At 39.2% G+C, this 27,288-nt stretch overlaps 2 protein-coding genes and 1 pseudogene across 2 annotated transcripts; all 3 read left to right on the forward strand.

Annotated features, from left to right (window-relative positions):
* Positions 1 to 5,869: 5,869 nt before the first annotated feature.
* Positions 5,870 to 26,673, forward strand: LOC120306650 (olfactory receptor 1L4-like). The gene is made up of 2 exons (XM_039340260.1): positions 5,870 to 5,986; positions 25,290 to 26,673. The coding sequence occupies exon 2, from the start codon at positions 25,351 to 25,353 to the stop codon at positions 26,296 to 26,298; it is 948 nt and encodes a 315-aa protein (XP_039196194.1). The 5' UTR covers positions 5,870 to 5,986; positions 25,290 to 25,350; the 3' UTR covers positions 26,299 to 26,673.
* On the forward strand, positions 5,880 to 8,912 carry LOC120306648 (annotated as a pseudogene).
* LOC120306652 (olfactory receptor 1L4-like) lies at positions 14,976 to 18,239 on the forward strand. Its single transcript, XM_039340262.1, has 2 exons — positions 14,976 to 15,112; positions 15,837 to 18,239. The coding sequence occupies exon 2, from the start codon at positions 15,892 to 15,894 to the stop codon at positions 16,831 to 16,833; it is 942 nt and encodes a 313-aa protein (XP_039196196.1). The 5' UTR covers positions 14,976 to 15,112; positions 15,837 to 15,891; the 3' UTR covers positions 16,834 to 18,239.
* Positions 26,674 to 27,288: the final 615 nt, after the last annotated feature.

Here is a 27,288-nt window from a genome sequence, read left to right on the forward strand (position 1 = left end):
ATAGGCAGATCTGGATGTTTGATGGTGTTACAGATATTGTCGCAGAATGAAAGCTCTTCCCAGTAAAGCCACCTTTTGCAATTGACTGATGGCGAATTTGTCAATGCCGATGATGTTCAAGGGTGCTCTAGTTTTTTTGGGCTTGCACTCAAGGCGACTGTCATGTGTCTGATTAACGAAGCACTTCAAAGAACTTTCAGGCATTTTTTTAACTTAAAAAGCCTTTATTAGTATTACAGAGATGTCAGCACAGCATGGTGGAAATGCTAAGATCTGAATTTCCCTTCCTTTGCACATAACATTCCAGGGATTTCCCCTCCCCTATTTTGGGGTCATGATTCACATCTTCTAATTAACTTGGAGGGCAAAGATTCACTTCCGTTTCTTTTTCCCGGGCTTTCCTTATATTCTCCTCCCCTTTCACTGTCACCTGATTTAACTCTAAAAATACCAGACGGTTCTGCATATATTGTCAAAGCAAGAATATTCAATATTAGCAATGTTGACAGCGACTATTACTATTGGTACTACCCTTGCTTGCCTTTGCCACAGTCGTTCCACTACTGTCCTGTCCACTCTCCAGGCTTTTTCTTCTTTCACATTGAATGTGGCATTATTACTATTATTATCATTGTGCTTTGTTGCACAGTCAACCGGATGTTTAGACGGGACTTAGCAATTTTGTCCACCGGTTGAGTCCTTCCCTAGGACCTGGGATAGGTAGACCGTCTTCTTTGATGGTGTGCAGGCCATTCCTGAAAAAAAGTGACTTTATGACCAGCCCTTCCAGTTACAGTCATCCTGGCATCCCCACCTTCAAGTGATCAAAGTTCAGGTGCTTCTCAATTGGCCCTGTACAGGCAGTCCTCGACTTACAACCATTCATTTAGTGACCGTTCAAAGTTACAACGGCACTGAAACATGCTACTTATGACCGTTTTTCACAGTTACGACCTTTGCAGCATCCCCAAGATCATGTGATCAAAATTCAGATGCTTGGCAACTGACTCATATTTATGGCCATCACTGTGCGCCAGGGTCGTGTGATCCTCCTTTTGCGACCTTCCAACAAGCAAAGTCGTAGGGGGAAGCTGGATTCCCTTAATAACCGGGATACTAACTTAACAGCTGCAGTGATCTGCTTAACAATAGTGGCAAGAAAGGTCATAAAATGAAACAAAAGTCACTAAACAAACATCTCTCTTAATAACAGATCTTTTGGGCTCCGTTATGGTCATAAGTCAAGGATCACCTGTATGTGTGATGGTTGCAGCAACTTGGGATCACCTGGTCACTATTTGAGACCTGCTCAATTGGCTTCCAACAAACCAATGGGGAAAATGAGATCCGCCTAATGACTGCATTATTCACTTAACAACCTGAGTTATTCATTTAACAATGGAAGAAAAGATAGTAAAAGGCCAGGCACAAGTCACTAAGCACCACAAACTCTCGTTCCAACTGTGGTTGTAAGTTGAGGACTACCTACACAGGCAGTCCCTGATTTACAACCATTCATTTAGTGACTGTTCGAAGTTACTGAATGGCTTGTCAGAGGGTCGCAAAAGGGGATTGCGAGACCCCAGACCCTGCAACCATCATAAATATGAGTCGGTTGCCACATGTCTGAATTTCGATCAGGTGACCATGGGGATGCTGCAACAGTTGTAAGTGTGAAAAACAGTCATGACTCCTTTTTTCAGTGCCATTGTAATTTTGAACGCTAAATACCAATAGCCCTTAGACTTATATACCGCTTTACAGTCCTTTTACAACCATCTCTAAGCATAATGTCCCCAACCATCTGGGTCCTCATTTTACCGACCTCAGAAGGAAGGAAAGCTGAGTCGACCTTGAAACGGTCCAGATTACGGGCAGAATTAGCTTGCAATACCACATTCTAACCACTGAGCCACCAGGGCTCTAAGTGAGCTGTTGTAAATCGAGGACTAGCTTTATTCCAGAAATCTTCAATTTTTGGTCTAGTTTTGAGTCTAGAATAGACCCAAACTGCCAAATGTCTCAACTTCATTTGGTTCCTTCAAATTTTTCCCCCAGTGGTGGCAAATTCTGTGGATCTTCAAACTGTGAATCACAAATTCTTCCTTCCTTCCTTCCTTCCTTCCTTCCTTCCTTCCTTCCTTCCTTCCTTCCTTCCTTCCTTCCTTCTCTCTCTCTTTTTTTTCCTGGAAGCTGTTGTGATTCTGTGCCAGCCTGTGCTCCCAACAGCTGAGTCTGAGGAATCTGAGGAGGAGGTGGAGGAGGCATTTGAAGGGCCCTCAGGGGCAGAGGGAGGCTCTGATGAATTACAGGACTCATGGTTTGATGCAGAGCCTGGGCTCTCCAGTCGTGTTCCTGATGAAGCTCAGCTGTGTGAGGAGAATGAGTTAGACTCAGAAGATTCACACCTGATGGACTTGCTAATTGATGTTCGCACACGTCGTCAATTAGCGAGAGTAAATCAGCAGCAGTCAATACGGCAACTCCAGGGTAAAAGGAGAAGGCAATGAGAGGCAACGCCTTGGAACTGCTGTATAAAAAGAGGAGGTGTGGGCGGTGCTGGTTGCTGAAGGCAACCGTTTGCAAAATACTTCTTGGAATTCTGGTCTGTTCATCTTGCTTGTGACTACTCTTCTGTTTGCATTGTGTTTCCTGTGGACTATTTCCTTCACTTGGACTTGAGTTTTGCTCTTTGTGTTTTGGACTATTTGGCAGGTTTGTCACCCATATTAAAAGGGGTTTGTTTTGTTTTAAAGTCTCCAGCCTATTTTATCAGCAGGTGTTTGGTCCTTGTGCCTTTAACAAGGACAGCAATAGGCTGGGATAGAACAGTAGCACACAAATATCTGGATTGCATCTCCCAAGATTCACGAGAGACAGAGGGCAATTAAAAGCACCTGGCACCTCCTGAAGTTTGTTTCTGAACAGACAGATTTCGATGTAAGTCACAGTTTTGGATGAGAAGTGAAATGTTTTTCAGAGGAAAAATAACGAAGAAAGTCCAGTTGCCTTTTGGAAAAAGTACCTTTGGGATGTGACCAGGATGCTATAAAGAGTCATGCTTGAGCAGCGGGTTGGAGGAGAAGAAATCCACAGTCCCTTCCAGCTTTGTGGTTCTGTGATTCTAAGCTTCTATGATTCTAAGCTTCTATGATACTATGATTCTATATTTCTAAGATTCTGTGATTCTATGTGTTGTGTTCTGGGCCTGATGAGGCAGCTCAGCAGGCCCAGAAATGTTGCAAATGGTCCTGGGCAAACCAAAAGCTGCCCAGGACTAGACTGGTTGGCGCCGGCCTTGCGCACAGGCGCAAGGCACGAACAAAGGAGATTTAGGATAGGCTGTTTGGGAAACTATAAAAGGCCTGTAAGCCTGTTGGTTACTGAGTGGTAACGTGGATCAAATAAAGAAGAACTTGGTTACAACATGAATGTGTGTGTCGCTTCAATGCCGCGAACCCCAAGACATAAAACTATGAGTCTAAGATTCTATGATTATAAGGTTCCATGATTATAAGATTGTATAATTCTATGATTCTCAGATTCTGTGATTCTAAGATTCTGATTCTATGATACCATAATTCTAAGATGCTACGATTCCATGATTACAAGTTTCTATCATTCTATGATTCTGTGATTGTATGATTCTGTGATTCTATGATTCTAAGGCTCCATGATTTATATTCTATGATTTCAGCAGGCTGAAAGCTTCATGAGCCCCCTTATCATCTTTCTCCTCCTTTCTCCTTCCTTTCATTAGACCACAGCTGACTTTTTTCTGCTGGGGCAGCTGGTGGCATTGCTGGGCCTGCACATTGGTGACAGTTTGAAAGAAATTGGCCAGACTTCTGCGGAGACCGCCTACTACCGCCACTGCATCATCATGAACAAAATGGGTAAAAAATTTTGACTCCCTTGCCAAGGGGCTGACGTGCTGTAAGGAGACCACAGATGCAGGCTGCCCAGGAGAGCACTGTGTGGCACAGCCTCTGGCTTGACCAAGATCCTGGGTATCGGGCTTGGCAGAATTGCCTTGAATTTGCAATTGATATTGGCATCTCTCAGGGCCAGAGGTCCTTTAAAGATTGACTTCTCATGTTACATGGGTCAATTCGGCTAAGCATCTCTGGTCACCCATCACAGGATTGTCAGTCTTGGCCCAATGAGTGCTTAGCCTTACAATAAATTATATGTTAGTTTTATAGTTTCAACACCATTTCATATGTCTTCTCATTTTTTAATTGAGAGTTGTCCACAATCGGTTTAAAGCCTGGCAGTTGGACAAATGCTTTAAATAAAGTAAAGGATCCATTAAATTTGGTTAGTTAAAAGCTTAACCCAGTGTTTGTGAACCTTGTCAACTTTAAGACGTATGGATTTCAGCTCCCAGAATTCCCCAGGCACCATGAAATTAATTCAGAACCGAATGCTTAATTTGCACAACAGACAAATGTAGTCAGAGTTAAAGCTGGTTAGATTTGTTCGTTCATTCGTTCATTCATTCGTTCATTCATTCAGTCATTCATTCATGTAATTTATCTCTTATATAACGCTGTTTATTTTCTCTTTAAGGTCCAGCCTATTGTGTTAACTTTGAAAAGGGATTACAGATAGTCCTTGACTTACCACAATTCATTTGATGGCTGTTTAAAGTTACAGCGCCATGGAAAAAAGTGATTTAGGACCCTTTTTCACATTTACAGCGGTTGCAGCATACCCGTGGTGATGTTGCTGGAGTTCTTGTAACTGTATCCCATTCACCTCAATAGATTGTGCTAAAGAAAACTCTGTGGAGTTCCATTTACCTGAACCAAACCCTCCTGCTTAGCCTGAAAACAACAAAACAAAGGGAGGGGAATAAACTTTAGAATTGTTTTTTTTTAAAAAATAGTTATTCAATTAGTTTCTGTCTGCATGGCCTGACATTCATAGTAGAAAACTGATCAATCTCAAAAAACGTTATACCTGAAAAAGCAACTCATGGGCTGAACTTGCCTTGGGTCACCTCCAATCTATATGCTTTAAGTGCCTGAATAAACACTTTTTTTTCAGGAAAAAAAGACTGTTTGCCACTCATGCAGTTGCTGTGGGGCATTTTTTGCTTAAACATAAAGCAACCAGTTTGGCCCTCCATGTATTGGAAAAACTGGACCAAAAAACCTTTCCTTTCCTTTCCTTTCCTTTCCTTTCCTTTCCTTTCCTCTCCTCTTCCTTTTTCCTTCTTTCCTCTGCAACCAAGACATAAAGTTATGATTCTAAGCAACAGAAAAGTAATAGAAAATCAGAAGAAGCTAGGATTAAATGGTAAGCAGTGATGAAGGTAACTGAGAAATCTTCAATAGATATAATGCAATAAAACGTTTAGTTTGTTTCCCCCCCTCTCTTTTTCCTTGGGAGGGTTTGCTCTCAACAAGAGCCTATTAGTACCTAATAATTAGAGGCATAGCAATGGCCAGGAAAAAATATGAACTGAGCCTTATAGAGCTTACGCGTGAGAAGATGTTCATGAGGACTATTGGGGAAGGGAACGAATCCTAATCCTGACAATATCTTTAATATCGGAGTGGTAAACAGATGATAATATAATGCACTTGAACCAGTCTCTGATGCCTCTATGAAGTAGATTTTTGAAAGTCTGCCTAGTACTGTACAGGCACTGTTTTATGTTTCTTTGACTAGAGAAACCTGTGCTTGACATCAACTTTCCGATTCAATCTTATATCAGTTGTTATTGCTGTTGAATGTTCTAGCCTGGGTTAACCAGTTCCCCAAAGAGCCTTGTTTTTGCACCAATGTCTCTTCCTTGGGGTGCCACAATCTAGAAATTATCTCTGCCTCCTCACCATTGTCTGCACATCTGCTTTGAGAGAGGAAATGCTCCCCCATGAAACCTGAACCCTTGTTCAAAACTGAAAAAGTTGTAAAGAATCTCTTCACCAAAAAAGAAACGGGACCTCAGTGGAGACATCAAAGCTTTTTGCCAGAGGTACAGTCTAATATTTAGTATTCTTTTTTTTTTTACTGGACACAAACCAGTAAACATTTTATTTAAGAGTTTTCTCTTTCTCTCTCTACATCAGAAATGTACAGAATTGCACTTCATCCTCATACACTATTGCTACCCTGTGTGCTGTATTTGAGTGAAACCCAGAAGGAAGGCAATTCCTTGTTCAGCTTTTCTCTCCTCTCCCTCCCTCCAATTCCTTTAATGCAGAGCGCATTTTTGCAAAGCTGTGGCATATATAGAAGCTGTGAGATGAAGAGTCCAAGAAAGAAAGTTGAAAAGGACTGTTATGGATAGAATTTGGTTTGTTCTACAGTAGCTAAATACTGTAGCGCAGGAAACAGTCACAGAATCTGAGGAAAGGCTGTTGTGTAACTGCTTTGCATACAGCATTTTGCAAAGTTGTGTTTTATATATAGAGGCAATGAGATTAGGTGATGCAGCAGTGAGAAGACATTGCAATGGAAGGATTAAGTTATTCCATTTAGACTCCTTGGCTAAGGAGCATAGGAGGCAAAGGCTGGTTCTCAGCTGGGGAGAAGAGGCTGTAGAGCTGAATGTCACAATGGAACTCCTCCTCCCTCTTCGGATAGGGCTGGGAAAAGTGCTTGTCAGAAGGAGCCCATCTATGACAGTCAGGGCATTGAGGATTGGAGGCAATGGATTAAAGCTCTGCCTCAGTAGAAGGCCTCCATATGATCATTTACAAGGAACTCTCATTCTTATAGACTACTTTATATACAAAGGGTTCTCAACATATTGCATTGTAAAAATGGAACCCAGTACAGTTGTGTTGTGTGGTTCCTCTATCAAATTATCCTCCTCAAATTGCCTTTTTGCAAACTGGAAGATAAAGATATGGATGGGATATGAAGGTGTTGGTGAATGCAGAAAAGGAAATTGAAAAAAGACTGTTATGGATAGAATTTGATTTGTCCTACAGTAGTTAAATACTGTAGCACAGGAAACAATCACAGACTCTGGAGAAAAGCTGTTGCGTAACTGCTTTGCATACAGAATTTCCCAAACACAATCCTTGGTCATCCACAAAGAGCCATGATGCTGCTGCCAGTTAGGACACACGAGGATGGATGAAATAGATGAATGATCTGTGGCAAGTGGAAGACAGCTTGCTGTATTTTGAAGGCTACTAAATGGGCCATTTCAACCTGAGTATTTATCACTTCAGAGGAAGAAGAGACCGTCTTACAGGCAAGGAACAATGAAATAATTTTGTTTGTAATACACTATATCATCACAATTAGATTGCTGAATAGATATTTATAAAAGTACACTCTATGTTGGTCAGTTTCTTTAGCCAGGCTCACTTTGATTCAGAAAAGTCACTCACCGTTCATTTCAACTATCTCTAAATCAGGCCTCAAGAGTGAATAAAGAAACTGGGGGATCTTTTTTCCTAAGGTGACTATATATCACTTTAAAATGGATCACCTTAAGTATCACCTCCAATTCGAAATGTCATTCCTCCAAACTGGAGAAGCCACGTGAAACTCTTTTGTTTTAACTGTCCTAAACAATTAAGTGGCATCTGCTATTTAGACACCAAACTCACAACAACACATGCCTAAGCCATAAATAAAATATCATAACACCAACCTATATTCTGTGAGCCTAGGAGCTATCGCAAATAGAATACTAAACATCTAATATCAATCTTCTTTATTGCAAGTTTATGTTCTGTGACGTGAATTTGAAGAAATTTGTGTATGCCTTTACCATTGCCAGATATATACTGAAATAAATGTGCTGCCCATGTCCCATTGCTGGAATACAAATCAAAATAATTCAGTTGGCTTAAAGACTAGAAATCACCCATACCAATTTCTCCCATATCCTGAAGTACTGTATTTCTTTTCCTTCATATCTAGGTGAAGTACCAACCTGATATGTAAATACAAATATGCAAAAATCTGTATTTTCAGCTGACCTATGGAAAAGAATCAGGAGAACCAAACCAACTTTGTTGGATTCATCCTCCTGGGTTTTTCTTCCTCTCCAGAGTTTCAAGGACTACTTTTTCCTGTTTTCCTTTGTATGTACTTGCTTTGTCTGCTGGGAAACCTCATGATAATCCTGCTGATCTTCTCCAGTGCCAGCCTCCTCCATGCTCCCATGTATTTTTTCCTCTGTCACCTGTCATTGGCTGATCTCGGATTGAGCTCCACCATTGTACCCCAAATGCAGCAGAGCCTGCTGTCCCGCACAAACTTCATATCCTTTAGTGGTTGCCTGACACAGATGTATTTCTTTGTGAGCTTCTGTGCAGCAGATAACTTTCTCCTGGCCTCCATGGCATATGACCGCTACGTAGCCATTTGTCGTCCATTGCATTATGCAACAATCATGAGCTATAGGTGCTGCATACAGCTGGCTGCTGCATGTTGCCTCCTGGCTTATGCCCACTCCCTACTGTATGTCCTTTCAATGTGTAATTTTAAGTTTTGTGCTTCCCGAGAGATTCCCCATTTCTTCTGTGACCTCCATCCTTTGCTGAAGCTCTTCTGCTCTGACACCTCATCTGTTGAAATGCTGCTTGTCACTGAAGGCACTGCATTTCTTCTTGGACCCCTTTTGCTGGTTATTTTTTCCTACCTTTTCATTGTATTCAAAGTTTTGAAAATACCCTCAGGCCTCAGGAAATACAAGGCCTTCTCCACCTGCATCTCCCATCTTACTACAGTTGCTTTGTTTTATGGGGCCCTGTTAGGCATCTACATCCGCCCGTCCTCCACTTATGCTGGGTCAAATTGAAAATTGCATCCATATTATACACAGTGGTGACTCCCATGCTCAATCCTTTCATATACAGCCTGCGGAACAGTACAATGCAGGAGGCTATGAAAAGAATATTAAGAGGCTGGTTTCAGAAGAGATGACCTGTAATGAAACTGAAGCTGCCGCAAAAGAAATTGCAAATCAACTGGAAAACCAGTAAGTATGGCACTCAGACAAAATATGAGATTTTTTTAATGGAAACTTTGTTGTTCCAGATTGAAAATAAAAGCCCTATCTTTTTTTTTCCTTCCAATAAAAACAGGGCAAGTTTCTCTAAGAAGGCCAACTGATGGTTGTAAACTTCATATATTATGTCTTTCATTTCGAAATTTAAAAGTGAATTCTTAGGGTGACTCTGCAAGATGATGTTTTTATGCTATATTGTTACTACAATAAAGGACACTATTGGCTCTGAAGATTATCCCATAAATCTTTAGTCTTCTTTTGGTAATCTCAGTATATCTTGTATAATCTTTAAATTTCCTGAATTTCCACAATGTTCACATTTTACATTTTGGCTTTCAATGTTCGTGTTTGAATGAAATAATAAGCATGAATTACTTAATAGCATGGGGTTACACCTTTGCCAATATGAATTTATTTTATCAATATGTATGTTTTTACTCTGCTGTGAAGCAAATTTTCTTTTGCACGCTTATGAGAAATGAATCTTCATATCATGAAAATACTGTATGGGTCCCATGAAGACAGATCTCCATCGAGTCCTGGGAATGCTTTCCTCCAGACTTCCTGCCTCTCTTTAAATCTTTTTAAACTCCTTCACAGTCTTCCAGCTCTGGCTGCCAATGACACATTCTCATCAAACGGTTATTGCCTTTGAAAGGAGGCCTTGCTACACTTTGTGATGTGTTCTGCTAGGTGTCTAATAAATGCTTTTACTTCTTCCATCAACAGTGCCTAAGCTGTTTTAAGGTGGGTTTGGAAAGAGATGTGGAGGACAAAACCAATGAGACTGACCCTGGTGGAATATCAATCACAGCAGGCAAGAGGCTGAGGCTAGACAGTTACGGATTTATTCTCTGTCCCTGTCTTTGTCTATCACTCTGCCTACTCTTTGTCTTTTTCCCCCCTTCTGTTCAGTTATGTCTGATTCTTGGAGATCGCTTGGACAAGTTCCTGCAGTTGTTTTAGCAGGGTTTTCAAGAATGGTTCATCATTGCTTGCTTCCTAGGGCCGAGAGAGAAAGAGAATGACTGGCCTAAATTCACCCATCTTGCTTTGTGCCTAAAGCAGGACTGGAACTTCCTAGTTCCCTGTTTCTAGGCCATCATCTTAACCTCTGCACCAACCTGGCTCTCTCTATCTTAAATGGGGGGGGGATTCCATTATAAGAGGTTCAAACACAGTAAGGGTTATATGAAATTCAGGCCTATCAATCTAGCTAAATGGGCAGAGACCTTGGAAGCCCTTTGGAAAAATCAAACTCAAACTTGGACTAATAAGGAGACCCTCAGATGGGCTTTAAAGAAAAGGAGAGGACAGTGCAAGTTTCTTTTGATTTTGTATTTTCCTGTCAGATCGCTCTGTCATGGCCAGCTAAAAATTACCGTAAGTAAGAAAGGAAGCCCATCTTGTAGTTATCCAGGTTGGAGAGCAGGCAATTATATAAACAGGTTAGGTCAGTAGTTCTCAACCTTTTTTTCACCCCTTTTAAATACGTTTTGTGGCCATAGACCCCGGCCATGGAACCTCAAGACTCAATTCAAGATTTAAATCGTAACATTTCTTCAAGTCTTCGCGAAACTTCTGTGATGACATCATGGCACTCCAGGGGTCCACGGACCACAGGTTGAGAACTACTGGGTTAGGGGACTGGTAGAGCTTAAAAATAAAATTGTGCCTCCACCACCCCCAATACATGTCTCATATCTTTCACAGACATTGTGACCCACAGAAATATCTGTTTCTCTGTTGAAAGGCAAACAGAGGTTCCTGGAAGAAATCAGTTTCAGCTTCCTTTGAAATAAAACCTCCCTGTACATAGAAGATACTCAATGCTTCACATGCTATGATACAAAGTAAACTGCAATTAAAATAATATTAACAACAGATATGCAGAAAAAAAAGTCACCATAACCATCCCTACTATAGTTTGTTCTTTCTTTCTGCCTTTGTCAGTTTTAACTGGCCCAGATAAGTTGGTGCATGTTCTTTGAAACATTTTTTTAAACTGCAATTGGCTTGCTATTACCATCTTCTGGGGTGTGTGTGTGTGTGTGTGAGAGAGAGAGAGAGAGAGAGAGTTCCAGGAAACAATCAGCTCCCAACTTCCACGGTTACCTGTTCATCCCTGATATTAAGCCAGCTAGCCATTTGTGCCCAATGTGGGACTAGGAGTCATTGTTCCCTTGGTTTTTAGCCTTTAAAATATACTGTACGTAACTTCAGTGAGACAGTTTGTAAAAGGAAAGAAAAAGGAGGAGGAGAAGGAGGAGGAGGAGAGGGAGGAGGAGGAGGAGGAAGCAGAGAGAAGAGACCCCAACAGATGAAGTGATTAGATATTATTTATCACTGACACAGGCATTGTACAAAAGACTAGAGCTACAGGACCCTGGACAGCTCCATTCCTTTTGCTGAACGGGAGAACCTGCCCATAGATCTAGAATTATTTTTTTAATTACTTTCTCCCCGTTATTTTTCTGCTGAAAGCTATCAAGGGCTGTACACAACAAACAAAAGCAAATTACAAAAACAAGAGAAATAGCTCTAAGAAAAACAAAATTGAAAAGAAAATGGAGGATAAAGGGACAAGGAGAGATTGATCTTTGCATAACAAAATTTTCAAAAAAGAAACACAATTTTTTTTAAAAAGCCCTTGTCCATCTCAATAATGTCCATACCCATTGCAAAATCTCATAACATTGAATGTTCTTGCTTTGACACATATCTTATTTTAACTTTGATCAAATAAGCAACTTTATATTCCTTATTTTTACTCTGAAAATTTTAATCTTTAAAATTCGTCAGTCACTCTTTCTCAGTCCAAATCACCTTACAGAGTTATTGTTCTGGGGAAAATAGGAGGAGGAAGGTGTGTTGGATACCTTTACTGCCTTGAGTTATTTGTAAAAATAATAAAGGTGGAATACAAATAAAATAAGTAAATAAATAAATATTGTTGTCAGATTTAATCCCTCTTCAATTCTTCTTTCTCACATTGCATGGACTTCCTCAAGCCTCTTTTGTAAGTTGAATAAAAAGACATTATTCAGATAATTCCTTTGGTGTAATTTTGTAAATCCCAATCCCAATCAAACTCTAGGCAGGTTTTTCCCCCCTTCCTTTTTCCCTAGAATTTTTAGTCCCCTCTAGTGCCTAATTTAAATCATAAGGTCTCTAATCTCTGTTAGGACCTATAGTAGACAAAATAATTCTGGTTCTCCCCCAAAATCTGTTTATTTTATATAATTAATTCCAAAATCTTGAGGTAAAAGTTCCAATATTCCAAATTTGTCTGGATACTTAAATAATTTATAACTTTCTTGGGTCAAAATCTTATTTATCTTTTTTGCCATTTATTTCAGCTTTTTAAGTTCATAAATATATAGTCCTTTTCTTTGGTTTAGAAGTGAAGGTAAACTCATTAGCAGCTTTTCAAACACCTTTTTGAAGATCTTCAGTACTTTAAAGATAATTAAATAGGCAATTCTGAAAGTGATTAGTGAAAGGCTCTGCCATAGTTAATGAGCTTGATGACTGAGCCTTTCATTTTCCAGCAATGAAACCCATGGGAAGAGCAGCCATCCAAGGCACAGATGGGTGATCTCCCATCTTCTTCATGTCCAGATGGAAGGAAGACCAGGGTTATGAAGAACCAGTGTACTTGCCAGTTCTTCAGTCTTTGCCATGGTTATCATCTCCATTCTCCATGGAGATGTGTTTGCTTGCCATGCCTCCACTTAGATTGCACACCAGATTTGAATGAGGAAGTACAATTCCTTCCAAAAACAGAGATTAAAGACAAAGAATTCTAGGATCTAGGGAGTCCTAATAGGTACAGCCATTCAATCTTGGTACAATCAAGACAGAACATCAACTATATCACTTGAACAATGCAGAGTTGATATGTATAAATGGGTATCAGCAATCTGTTTATTTATTTATTAATAAAATTTATATGCCGCCCAATCCCTAGGGACTCAGGGTGGCGTACAAAATTAAAACAATAAATATAACAATAAAAATAAGTGCATTCATACAGCATGTCCCAATCGTATCCCCCCCCGGGGACATCAACCCCAGGCCTGCCGGAACAGGAGAGTTTTAATGGCTTTCTTGATACTATACCCCAAACTGACAGATGATATCACATTATGGTTTTATATAGATGTTAAACAAGAGGGGAGAGATTATTGAGCCCTGTGGCACCACTCATAGAAGGGGCTGAGGGTGCAATCTCTACCCCTCTGTCAATACCAATCAGAAACTGCCATGAAGGAAAAAGGAGAACCAACCTAATATGGTGCCCCATTTCCCAAACCTCACAGCCAGTCCAAAAAGATATTGAGACTGTATCCAAAGCGGCTGAGAAATCAAGGAGAGGTCAATGAATGCACCATCCCTCCCAACAACATCAAAAGTCATTGACAAACATAATTATTACTGACTCCATACTAAATCCTTGAATTCTAACTGGAACAGATATCAATAATTTGCTTCCTCCAAACTTAACTAGACTCTGACCATCTTCTCAACAACAGAGAAGGTCCCATTTTTAAATGGAAAGTTGAAGACATGACAATAACTGTATAAAAAAATTTGTTGATTCCAGGCACAGCCTCTTGAGGGGGCACATTGCCTCCTCTTTCAAGGCTCTCCTTGAAACAGGCCAACTCCACAGCATGGACCCAACTGCAGGATAGCTTTTGAGTGCCTTCAACAACCTGGGAGAGACATAGATGTAAACAGCTTGGAGAATCCTGTCCACTTCCTCGAGAGTCACCAATTCAAACTCATTCTAGCTTACACTGCAAGACCCAGGCATCTTAGCTAGACCTTCCTAGGTGGAATCCACCTCTGAGTGGGATGTGCATGACTTATTATAAGCCAAGCAGTTAGATTATTCCTCACAGCAGCCCTGCAGATGATCCTGTGGCCCACCCTTCCCCAACTAACACAGGGCAGCTGAATGACTATTGGCAGACATGAAAAGAATAGAGAAATATAGATATTTTACTGTTCTTATCATGAGTAATCCAGTATATGGATTATATTATGAAAACATCATCACACTTTCGCCAAGCAAGTGCAAAGTTATGCAGATAATAGGAAGCTTTATGGATACTGTTTGTGCAGAAGAGGAACCTTGTTGCAACAGTAGGAAACCTGAAAACAGGCAAATACTTGCCTTCACTTGAAAAAGAAAGTTATAGAAGAGGTCCATTCTAAGTGTGGAAGAGGAAAATGCATTCTCCATGGGAGGAATAAAATAATTGGGTAAGGCTAATGGTGATAGATTCATGCCTATCAATTTTAAAAATGATCCTTGTAATTGTACCTCTCACAATAATTTAAATGTATCAACCAAATCTTTTTACAGTAAGCGGATAAAACAATACATTTAACCCTGCAAATCAAGTTTTTTTGAAATACAAATAGCTGAGTGGAGAATAAGCAGTATTAAGACTGCAGTGGTATGTTCTCAGAGTTTGCAACTGGATTAAAGTGTTATGCAGATTTGCCCACTAGGTGTTGTTGCTATTTACTTATTTAAGCTTTCAAAGCTACTTTTTCTAAAGCGAGTGATATATATTGATAATACCCTATCAGATGAGAAAAAGCAAGTCCTACTCTGATCCATAATATTAATATACTGGTGATAATATACAGGTTTCCTAATATAAGACTGCACACTACAACCGGTGATGTTTGCTGTTGGGAAGTAGACTTCTGGAGATCCAGCACATTGAGAATAATACTGTTTGCCCCAATAAAGTCTTGTTTATTAAAAAAAAAACAGTTATGTTTGGTATCCACCAACCTAGCCAATTTTAGATTGCTTGGTATTCCTGTTGAAATGTTTTATTTTTGATTAACAAGTTCCCTGAAGAGTGTCTTCATAATTTATATTTTCTTTCCTTGGAGAGCCACAATGAAAATGAAATATCTCCATCTCATTACAATAAGGGTCCTATTTATACCACTGCTTAGTCACCTCTGCTTCAGGAAGAAAAAGGTTACACTGCAAAGACTTTGTTCTTAGGTGAATGATTGTAACAAGGTGTATCATCCTCATGAAAGAGATCCATTTTTAGTGAAGACATCAAGGCTTCCAATTCCAGTAGAGCTATGGTAACGTATCCAATTATATTTTATGGGCAAAGAATATGATCTTCTTAATGCTTTATTCAGCTTTATCTCCCCCTTTCCTTTGTGTCTGCATATACAGTAGTATATGCCAAAATTGTGGAAACCTTTTGGGAAAAGTGTACAGTAGAAATGCCACCTTTGGTTAAGTTTCCACCACTTTTTCTTCTAATTTCTTTATAACTGTAGCCTTGTTCACTTAATAATACTATTTTACATCGTTTTCTGGGCAACCAGTCAACTCTCTGCACCATTACTATTCCCCTAAATTAAGCCATTTCAGCTTAATTTATAGGAAGAAGGAACTGGGTTATTGGCAAAGGAATTCTGGAGCCCTTTTGTCATTTTTTAAAAAAATAACGTTCTTAATTAATCAGTCCAATTATCAGAAACTTTTCTTTTAACGTCCATTCCCCTATTTTAACACTCATAAATAATTTCTCATTGTATATTCCCCCATCTACAGTATCTAAAAACAAACAAAACTAGTCCTAATATATCAACAAGATTCTCAGTTGCTCAGAAAAAGTGAAAAAGGAGAGATTTATGCAGACCTTGGCCATATTTGGAGGGAGTGGCTTTTTTCAGTTGTTGGAATGCAAATTAAAATAAGCTGTATGTCTTTCATAAGCAAAATTCCTATGGATAATATTTAACAGCTGTACATCTATTTCTATCTCTCAAACTAGTTTATTACCTTTTTATCTAGCTGAAATACAGAGCAGAGAAGTAGACAAGAACTTGGTCCTAAATGCCTGAGTTGCATGATGAACATGGAGCAGAAGAATCAAACCATCTTTGCTGGATTCATCCTTATGGGTTTCTCCTCCTCACCAGACCTCCAAGTGCTTCTCTTTCCCATCTTCCTCTGTATGTACCTACTTTGTCTGCTAGGAAATCTCTTGATAATCTTGCTGATCTTCTCCAGTACCAATCTCCTCCACACTCCCATGTATTACTTCCTCTGTCACTTGTCATTGGCTGACCTTGGATTCAGTTCTGCTGCAGTGCCCAAATTGCTATACAACTTAGTGACCCAGACGAAAGCAATATCCCATAATGGTTGCCTGACACAGATGTATTTCTTTGTGAGTTTTGCTGCGACAGATAACTTTCTCTTGGCCTCCATGGCATATGACCGCTATGTAGCCATCTGCCGCCCATTGCACTATGCCAGAGTCATGAGCTTCAAGTGCTGCCTTCTGTTGGCTGCTGGATCTTGGCTCCTGGCTCACTCCCACTCTTTGTTGTACATCCTGTTAGTATCTAATTTTACTTTCTGTGCTTCCCGAGAAATCCCCCATTTTTTCTGTGACCTCCATCCTTTATTGAAAATCTCTTGTTCGGACACCTCCATTGTTGATAAGCTTCTTGTGAGCGAAGGAACAACCATTGTTCTTGGGCCTCTGCTTCTCATTATTTTCTCTTACATCTTCATTGTCATGAAGGTGGTGAAGCTTCCATCTAAGTCCAAGAAGTACAAAGCTTTCTCTACTTGCAGTGCCCACCTCACCACTGTGGCTTTGTTCTATGGCACTGTGATAGGCACCTATCTCCGCCCATCATCTTCCTATTCTGTCTCAAGGTTGAGAGTGGCATCAATATTCTATACAGTAGTCACCCCTATGCTCAACCCTTTCATATACAGCCTGAGGAACAGCGAGATACACACAGCCATAAAGAGACTGGTAAGGAATTGGTTTTAGTGGAACCAGCATCCTCAGCCATAGGTACAAATAATCTTGCCTGTCAATGGAAAGTTGGCCAATGATTCCTGGCATTTAGAGTTACTTTTTATATTAGCTATTTCTCAACATACAAAGGTGCCTGGAGATCTGTCAATAACATTATAAGCCATTCTGTTCCGTGAAGCAAACTTCAACTGTCAGAAAACACCCTGCTTATTGTCTGAAAGAACTTCTGTGATGCCTTTTGACACTGGCAGTATTTTTTTTTTGCAAGCTATCAGAGCTGCTGGTCTCATCACAAGGCAGGGTTTTCCAAGTGGTGTTTGCTCAAAAATAAAGTTTATTTATTTCCCTGGGAACATTTTGGCCGAAGCGTATGAAGCAACTAGTGTTTATTATTGCTTTTAAGGAACTGATTCTTTTGCAAGGTAAAAGCCAGAATTCTCGCTTAATGTATTGTGTACGTTTGTGTGTCTCCGTGGGTGTTCAATTGATTATTGGATGCTATAGATTTCTTGGCTACATTTTTGTATTTTCCTATTGCCTTCCTCCTACAGAAAGTCACCCTTTGGACCTAAGGCAGGATTAGAACTTATTGATCCCTGGATCTAATCTGGTGCCTTCAACCTCTACACTAAATCCCTAAATCTCCATTATTTTCTTCTTACAAAAATTACTTGGAAATATCTATTCTTGTTACAGAGGAAATTAGAGAGTATGAATAATTAACCATCCTTCAGTTGGTTTCTCTACAACGTTACCAAGTTGGCTCTGCTTTTCTGATTAATTTCGTTTGCTTTTATCCTGCCCTTAAAGAAGTCTCTTCTTCTTCTTCTTTTTAAGCATGGCTGTTATCCATAAATGTGAAATACTAGGTATTTCAGTTCTAGGTTACAAGAGTCTGAAATTAATCACAGTGAATCATCAACTCCTCTTCCACCAGATTTCTGTCTTCCTGAATCACAGCATTTACTTTTCTTGCTGTCAGTCAGAACCATCTCCCAGTGCCAAAGATTTGCTGGTGAAATCACAGGATTTTTTTTATAGGCTATTTTGATTTCCTTGCCATATATTGGGAATTAAGTCCCTGAATTTAAAACTATCTGTCTTTTGCTAACTTGTGTTGTGTCTCTCTGTCTAACCTACCTCACAAGGTTGTTTGGGGAAAAATGGGAGGGTGAAGTACTCTCTATGTTGTCTTGAATTTTTGCATGAAATGTACGATATAAATCAAGGAAACAAATATATTACCTTTTGTTCATCCCTACAATCAGTAAAACATATTATTCCTATTTTGTTAAAACCTACGGGTTGAAAGTAAATGTTTCAATACAAATACAAATAAACTATCATGCAAACTGGTAACTGTATCATCAATTGATCTTATTGTTTCTCTCATAATTAATAAAGGGATGAAAGTATTATCTTTTCTGCCTTCCTTTTTTTGATCTGTGTAGACTTCAAACCCTATGATATGTGTTTCTACACAAACAGTTTATTATTGCTTATTGCAAATCAAATCTTTATTGTGGTCAAAGACCAGTACAAGAAGGATGGGATACAGCCAACTAAAAAGTATAGAGAATACATTGGAATCTAAAAAATAATAATTATAAAGGGTTTTAAAAATATAAAACAGAAGTATGTATAAAAAACAAAAGTCTAAAACAAATCTAAAAAGAGGAACATTAAATGAGCATGAGGAGCATGAAGTTTAGTATGTGACAGACTAAATCTATTCCAATGCAGAGTCCTCTAGAATTTCCAAGCTAGATGCTCATTAAGACTAATTTATGGCACAAGTCATCATCATTCCCTTCAAAACATAACATTATATGTTGTAGCAGGGTTGGTATCTAAAAGCAGAAGGGGGTAGAATTCACCCTGGGTATGTATGCACCTACAAGGTTAATATGAATGTGTCCACTGTCCGGCTAGCGAATTCAACATTGAGGAAACTTTACAGCTTTGAGGTGCCATAAAAGATAAACTTTATTGAATACACATTTTGGTACTAAAGAAGCAAAATCAACTCTAGTTTTCTCGCGTGAAAATCTGGTTAATTAACAATAGCTTTTCATTACCCCCACCCACCAAGTGTTCATGTTGCCCAATCACATCCCTTTGGTTTGTTATGGGAACAGTCCACTTCTCTGTCAGATACCTGCTTTTGTGACCTTGGGTCTCATGGTCCGTGGATGGCTACGTGAAACTCCTTTTTCTTTCCCAGGCTTTCCCTCCCCTTTGTTTCTGTGGCAAGTTGAGTAGCGACAGAGGTTAGCAAGCATTTTAGCAATTCAATCTTGACAGAATGTCTCTCTAATACAGGCACTGGAGAAGCACAGCGTTGTTGTTTCTGTGTCTTCAGAGTCACAAGGGCATTGACTCTCCTTGTAGGGAATCTACCTGCATTGGCCTTCAAGGACAGCTGAAGGGAGGGGAGGGCATGACATTGTGCCAGAGTAAAGGCCCTTTGGTGTTAGGTATTTTGAGATTAGTGAGGTAAACCATAAGGGAGGCAGAGTACCTGTTGGGATTCACTGGCATCAAAGGCTGGGTCCTGACTAGATCCAATTGGTGCTCTGGTCTTTGCCACATGCTGTTTACTAAGTGTTTTGGGCCAATCATATCTCATGCTGAGTAGAAGGTCTGGAGAGAATCTCAAGGACGAGAATTTAATTGCCACTGCCAATGATCCCTGAAAATCATGCTTCATAGTTGGCGGGGATTGCTCATTGCAGTTTTTCCCAACATTGGGTCCTCTTTTTTACAATAATTTTATTGAATATTACAATTATAGAGATATAAAGTTACAAAAAATAAAGAGGAAAAAATGTAAAGAAGGAAAAATGTAAAAGAAAGAGAAGAGAAGAAAGAAAAAAATAAGAATATAAAGAAAAAAGAAATATAAAGTAACTTCCCCCTTGTCTCAACAAGTGTAAACAATTTTAACAACTTATTATTTTTGCTTAAAATACAACAATATCTTCCCCCTATATCCTATCCATAGACAATCCTTAAAACCTCATCATTCAACCACTTCAAATAATGTCCTAGAAGTTTTCAATTTCTTTTCTTTTTTTCCTTTTGTCTCTTCTTACCAAGTCTTGCAAAAAATAAAAAAAAAATCTCTTTTGTAAATCTAGGAACATTATCCAAGTTATTCTCCTAGTTGTTTGTTTGTATGTCTTTTAATTATTAAAACATCAAATGGTTTCCTGTACATCCAATATTTCAAATTCTACTTAACACAAACTGGCATAAAGATTGGCTTATCACTTGCATGCTGGAATGGATTTTACAGCATGTTTCTGTGAATTTAAGAGAAATGATGTTCTTCACATCCCACCTCCCAAAAAGATTATATTAGTGTTGCAGATTTCGGAAATCTTTCAACTATGCAGAAATATTGCTAGTTTTTATTTGGCTTGATAATTTCTATTAGATGGAAAATAATTAAATTACCAGAAAATGTCACACTGAGCACTTCAACTCTGAGTCTCATTCTTCTGTCCTACCTTCAGGTCTTCCAAGTTTTTATTCCTGAAAATTTAATCAGTATTTATTTCACTGAGCATAGTTTTCATTGGGCTTTTTTTTCAAAATGTTGGAGTAATAAACCCACTCAAATGTTTCCATTGATTTTTAAGGGCAGATCTCACTTTCCTCCATTTTTCATGCTAAATATTTCTAGATGTTCTGTGCTTGATAGATCTTACTCTCCTGAGGTGATCACAAGGAAGCACCTGAGAGAAGTTATGAAAGACAGAGGGATGTCGACCGTAATAGGTCAGATTTTTCAGGACCCCGGACAGTTCCATATTTAGATCCAATCCTAATTAAGACCACGAGGGTATCTGCTATTTGTAGTTCAGGGTTGACATTAGGGGTCCATGGTGCTCTTTGAGCTTGCTTGCTTTCTTGCAGACATTTCATTACCCCAGCATTGATGATGTTACGTAGTTTGGGTAATGAAATGTCTGCAAGAAAACAAGCAAGCTCAGAGAGCGCCAAGGAATCCTCGTGGTATCTGTTCTGTTCCTGATAACATATTAAAATGAAAAAAAATTGCCTTTAAAATAAACTAATTGAACTGTTTGTTTTAGAATATATTTTTCCATGTATATCATGAGTAGAAGAGACAGTAACATATTGTTTAATTTCTTTATATATCCAGTATTCTTTCATCATTCTAGCCATTGTCTATCCACTGCAAGATGAAGGCTTCTTCTGCATGTTTCCAACCGAAATGGTCCTGAGCTTTCTTTTGCCAATTGGGCCTGCAATACTTGCTGATGTCATTTTAGGTCTCTTTTGTGGATGCTTTTTTATCAAGTGGGATCCATTCTATGCCTGACTTGGTCCACCTGCCATCTTCTTGCTACGTGACCAGCCCATTTCCATTTCAATTCTTTTACTCTCTTGATGATATCGTATACTTTTGTTTCTTCTCTAATCTATGTGCAGGTCTTTCTATCTTGTCTTGTAATGCTGAGCATGTATCTTTCCCATGGCTGTTTATGCACTTGTAGTTTTTATATCAATTGTGAGGTTAGTATCCATGTAAGAATAGAATAGAATAGAATAGAACAGAGCTGGAGGGGACCTTGGAGGTCTTCTAGTCCAGCCCCCTGCTCAAGCAGGATAACCTATACCATCTCAGAGAGGTCTAGTCTCTTCTTAAAAATCTCCAGAGATGGAGTACCCACGATTCCACTGGTTGATTGTCCTCACTGTCAGGAAGTTTCTCCTTAATTCCGGCATACGTTAGAGCAGGTAGCACACATACTGATCAAAAACCAGTATTCTTGACATACTCCAATATCCAGCATATTGGTATACTTGCTCCAATTTTCACGTAGCGTGGTACAATATAATACAAATTTGATGGATTATAATTTGGTAAATTCCTATTTAGCAGAGCTGCAAGATCAATATTCCCCAGGAGAGAGATATAATCTCCCCTAAGTTATAATTTTTCTTCAGTTGAAAATATGACCATGCAGCCACCTCCAATTTCCTTTTATAGCTTCTTCTAAACTTCACAGTAGATCAATCTTCATTTCTGTAGCAATTTTGCCTGCCGTTCTTTCTATTTGGCAAACTTTTCTGCTACCTTGTCTGTGTGCTGTATCATTTATTTTTCTAACAATAGCATTACCAAAACATTAAGTTTATCTTGGCCAATCACTTCTTACTTAAAAACATTACTCCGGAGGTAAATATGCTGAAAGGATTTAATTGGATTTCTTGTTGTAGAGTTTCAGCAGTTTATAAGAGCTGGGTTCTAGTCTGACGGAAATTCTTATGTTCCCTGTTATCATTGAAGAAACATGTTGAATTATAGAAAAGCTACTAGAGAGAAAATCAGAAAATCTCTATCCTAAAATATATGATGGTATATTGATTATAAATTGGAAACTTTTCAGTTGCTGGAGTTCTTGTAACTGTATCCCATTCATCTCAATAGATTGTGCTAAAGAAAACTCTGTGGAGTTCCATTTACCTGAACCAGACCCTCCTGCTTAGCCTGAAAACACTTTTTTTTTTCAGGAAAAAAAGACTGTTTGCCAATCATGCAATTGCCGTGGGGCATTTTTCGCTTAAACATAAAGCAACTAGTTTGGCCCTGAACCCAAAAAACTTTCCTTTCCTTTCCTTTCCTTTCCTTTCCTTTCCTTTCCTTTCCTTTCCTTTCCTTTCCTTTCCTTTCCTTTCCTTTCCTTTCCTCTCCTCTCCTCTCCTCTCATCTCCTCTCCTCTCCTCTTCCTTTTTCCTTCTTTCGTCTGCAACCAAGAACCTAAAGTTATGATTCTAAGCAACAGAAAAGCAATAGAAAATCAAAAGAAGCTAGGATTAAATGGTAAGGTGAAGGTCACTGAGAAATCTTCAATAGATATAATGCAATAAAACATTTAATTTGTTTTCCCCCCTCTCTTTTTTCTTGGGAGGGTCTGCTCTCAACAAGAGCCTATTAGTACCTAATAATTAGAGGCATAGCAATGGCCAGGAAAAAATATGAACTGAGCCTTATAGAGCTTACACGTGAGAAGATGTTCATGAGGACTATTGGGGAAGGGAACGAATCCTAATCCTGACAATATCTTTAATATTGGAGTGGTAAACAGATGATAATATAATGCACTTGAACCAGTCTCTGATGTCTCTATGAAGTAGATTTTTGAAGGTCTGCCTAATACTGTACAGATACTGTTTTACGTTTCTTTTTTGGCCAGATTGACTACGTTTTGTTTCCCTCAGAAACCTGTGCTTGACATCAACTTTCCGATTCAATCTTACATCACTTGTTATTGCTGTTGAATGTTCTAGCTTGGGTTAACCAGTTCCCCAAAGAGCCTTGTTTTTGCACCAATGTCTCTTCCTTGGGGTGCCACAATCTAGAAATTATCCCTGCCTCCTCACCATTGTCTGCACATCTGCTTTGAGAGAGGAAATGCTCTCCCATGAAACCTGAACCCTTGTTCAAAACTGAAAAAGTTGTAAAGAATCTCTTCACCAAAAAAGAAACTGGACCTCAGTGGAGATATCAAAGCTTTTTTGCCAGAGGTACAGTCTAATATTTAGTATTCTTTTTTTTTTACTGGACACAAACCAGTAAACATTTTATTTAAGAGTTTTCTCTTTCTCTCTCTACATCAGAAATGTACAGAATTGCACTTCATCCTCATACACTATTGCTACCCTGCGTGCTGTATTTGAGTGAAACCCAGAAGGAAGGCAATTCCTTGTTCAGCTTTTCTCTCCTCTCCCTCCCTCCAATTCCTTTAATGCAGAGCGCATTTTTGCAAAGCTGTGGCATATATAGAAGCTGTGAGATGAAGAGTCCAAGAAAGAAAGTTGAAAAGGACTGTTATGGATAGAATTTGGTTTGTTCTACAGTAGCTAAATACTGTAGCGCAGGAAACAGTCACAGAATCTGAGGAAAGGCTGTTGTGTAACTGCTTTGCATACAGCATTTTGCAAAGTTGTGTTTTATATATAGAGGCAATGAGATTAGGTGATGCAGCAGTGAGAAGACATTGCAATGGAAGGATTAAGTTATTCCATTTAGACTCCTTGGCTAAGGAGCATAGGAGGCAAAGGCTGGTTCTCAGCTGGGGAGAAGAGGCTGTAGATGCTGAATGTCACAATGGAACTCCTCCTCCCTCTTCGGATAGGGCTGGGAAAAGTGCTTGTCAGAAGGAGCCCATCTATGACAGTCAGGGCATTGAGGATTGGAGGCAATGGATTAAAGCTCTGCCTCAGTAGAAGGCCTCCATATGATCATTTACAAGGAACTCTCATTCTTATAGACTACTTTATATACAAAGGGTTCTCAACATATTGCATTGTAAAAATGGAACCCAGTACAGTTGTGTTGTGTGGTTCCTCTATCAAATTATCCTCCTCAAATTGCCTTTTTGCAAACTGGAAGATAAAGATATGGATGGGATATGAAGGTGTTGGTGAATGCAGAAAAGGAAATTGAAAAAAGACTGTTATGGATAGAATTTGATTTGTCCTACAGTAGTTAAATACTGTAGCACAGGAAACAATCACAGACTTTGGAGAAAAGCTGTTGCGTAACTGCTTTGCATACAGAATTTCCCAAACACAATCCTTGGTCATCCACAAAGAGCCATGATGCTGCTGCCAGTTAGGACACACGAGGATGGATGAAATAGATGAATGATCTGTGGCAAGTGGAAGACAGCTTGCTGTATTTTGAAGGCTACTAAATGGGCCATTTCAACCTGAGTATTTATCACTTCAGAGGAAGAAGAGACCGTCTTACAGGCAAGGAACAATGAAATAATTTTGTTTGTAATACACTATATCATCACAATTAGATTGTTGAATAAATATTTATAAAAGTACACTCTATGTTGGTCAGTTTCTTTAGCCAGGCTCACCTTGATTCAGAAAAGTCACTCACCAGTCATTTCAACTATCTCTAAATCAGGCCTCAAGAGTGAATAAAGAAACTGGGGGATTTTTTTTCCTAAGGTGACTATATATCACTTTAGAATGGATCACCTTCAGTATCATCTCCAATTCGAAATGTCATTCCTCCAAACTGGAGAAGCCACGTGAAACTCTTTTGTTTTAACTGTCCTAAACAATTAAGTGGCATCTGCTATTTAGACACCAAACTCACAACAACACATGCCTAAGCCATAAATAAAATATCATAACACCAACCTATATTCCGTGAGCCTAGGAGCTATCGCAAATAGAATACTAAACATCTAATATCAATCTTCTTTATTGCAAGTTTATGTTCTGTGACGTGAATTTGAAGAAATTTGTGTATGCCTTTACCATTGCCAGATATATACTGAAATAAATGTGCTGCCCATGTCCCATTGCTGGAATACAAATCAAAATAATTCAGTTGGCTTAAAGACTTGAAATCACTCATACCAATTTCTCCCATATCCTGAAGTACTGTATTTCTTTTCCTTCATATCTAGGTGAAATACCAACCAGATATGTAAATACAAATATGCAAAAATCTGTTTTTTCAGCTGACCTATGGAAAAGAATCAGGAGAACCAAACCAACTTTGTTGGATTCATCCTCCTGGGTTTTTCTTCCTCTCCAGAGTTTCAAGGACTACTTTTTCCTGTTTTCCTTTGTATGTACTTGCTTTGTCTGCTGGGAAACCTCATGATAATCCTGCTGATCTTCTCCAGTGCCAGCCTCCTCCATGCTCCCATGTATTTTTTCCTCTGTCACCTGTCATTGGCTGATCTCGGATTGAGCTCCACCATTGTACCACAAATGCTGCAGAGCCTGCTGTCCCGCACAAACTTCATATCCTTTAGTGGTTGCCTGACACAGATGTATTTCTTTGTGAGCTTCTGTGCAGCAGATAACTTTCTCCTGGCCTCCATGGCATATGACCGCTACGTAGCCATTTGTCGTCCATTGCATTATGCAACAATCATGAGCTACAGGCATTGCATACAGCTGGCTGCTGCATCTTGGCTCCTGGCTTATGCCCACTCCCTACTGTATGTCCTTTCAATGTGTAATTTTAAGTTTTGTGCTTCCCGAGAGATTCCCCATTTCTTCTGTGACCTCCATCCTTTGCTGAAGCTCTCCTGCTCTGACACCTCATCTGTTGAAATGCTGCTTGTCACTGAAGGCACTGCAATTCTTCTTGGACCCCTTTTGCTGGTTATTTTTTCCTACCTTTTCATTGTATTCAAAGTTTTGAAAATATCCTCAGGCCTCAGGACATACAAGGCCTTCTCCACCTGCATCTCCCATCTTACTACGGTTGCTTTGTTTTACGGGGCCCTGTTAGGCATCTACATCCGCCCGTCCTCCACTTATGCTGGGTCAAAATTGAAAATTGCATCCATATTATACACAGTGGTGACTCCCATGCTCAATCCTTTCATATACAGCCTGCGGAACAGTACAATGCACGAGGCTTTGAAAAGAATATTAAGAGGCTGGTTTCAGAAGAGATGACCTGTAATGAAACTGAAGCTGCCGCAAAAGAAATTGCAAATCAGCTGGAAAATCAGTAAGCATGGCACTCAGACAAAATATGAGATTTTTTTTATGGAACCTTTGTTGTTCCAGATTGAAAATAAAAGCCCTATCTTTTTTTCCCCTTCCAATAAAAACAGGGCAAGGTTCTCTAAGAAGGCCAACTGATGGTTGTAAACTTCATATATTATGTCTTTCATTTTGAAATTTAAAAGTGAATTCTTACGGTGTCTGCAAGATGATGTTTTTATGCTATATTGTTACTATAATAAAGGACACTATTGGCTCTGAAGATTATCCCATAAATCTTTAGTCTTCTTTTGGTAATCTCAGTATATCTTGTATAATCTTTAAATTTCCTGAATTTCCAGAATGTTCACATTTTACATTTTGGCTTTCAATGTTCGTGTTTGAATGAAATAATAAGCATGAATTACTTAATAGCATGGGATTACACCTTTGCCAATATGAATTTATTTTATCAATATGTATCTATGTTTTTACTCTGCTGTGAAACAAATTTTCTTTTGCACGCTTATGAGAAATGAATCTTCATATCATGAAAATATGGGTCCCATGAAGACAGATCTCCATCAAGTCCTGGGAATGCTTTCCTCCAGACTTCCTGCCTCTCTTTAAATCTTTTTAAACTCCTTCACAGTCTTCCAGCTCTGGCTGCCAATGACACATTCTCATCAAACAGTTATTGCCTTTGAAAGGAGGCCTTGCTACACTTTGTGATGTGTTCTGCTAGGTGTCTAATAAATGCTTTTACTTCTTCCATCAACAGTGCCTAAGCTGTTTTAAGGTGGGTATGGAAAGAGATGTGGAGGACAAAACCAATGAGACTGACCCTGGTGGCATATCAATCACAACAGGCAAGAAGCTGAGGCTAGACAGTTATGGATTTATTCTCTGTCCCCATCTTTGTCTATCACTCTGCCTACTCTTTGTCTTTTTCCCCCCTTC

The sequence above is a fragment of the Crotalus tigris genome, unplaced genomic scaffold, assembly GCF_016545835.1.
Source record: "Crotalus tigris isolate CLP2741 ecotype Arizona unplaced genomic scaffold, ASM1654583v1 scf7180000017742.2353718, whole genome shotgun sequence".
Lineage (NCBI taxonomy): Eukaryota > Metazoa > Chordata > Lepidosauria > Squamata > Viperidae > Crotalus > Crotalus tigris.

Bases quoted from the DNA above. Each gene is read 5' to 3' on its own strand.
- LOC120306652 (XM_039340262.1), top strand. From the start codon at position 15,892: ATGATGAACATGGAGCAGAAGAATCAAACCATCTTTGCTGGATTCATC.
- LOC120306650 (XM_039340260.1), top strand. From the start codon at position 25,351: ATGGAAAAGAATCAGGAGAACCAAACCAACTTTGTTGGATTCATCCTC.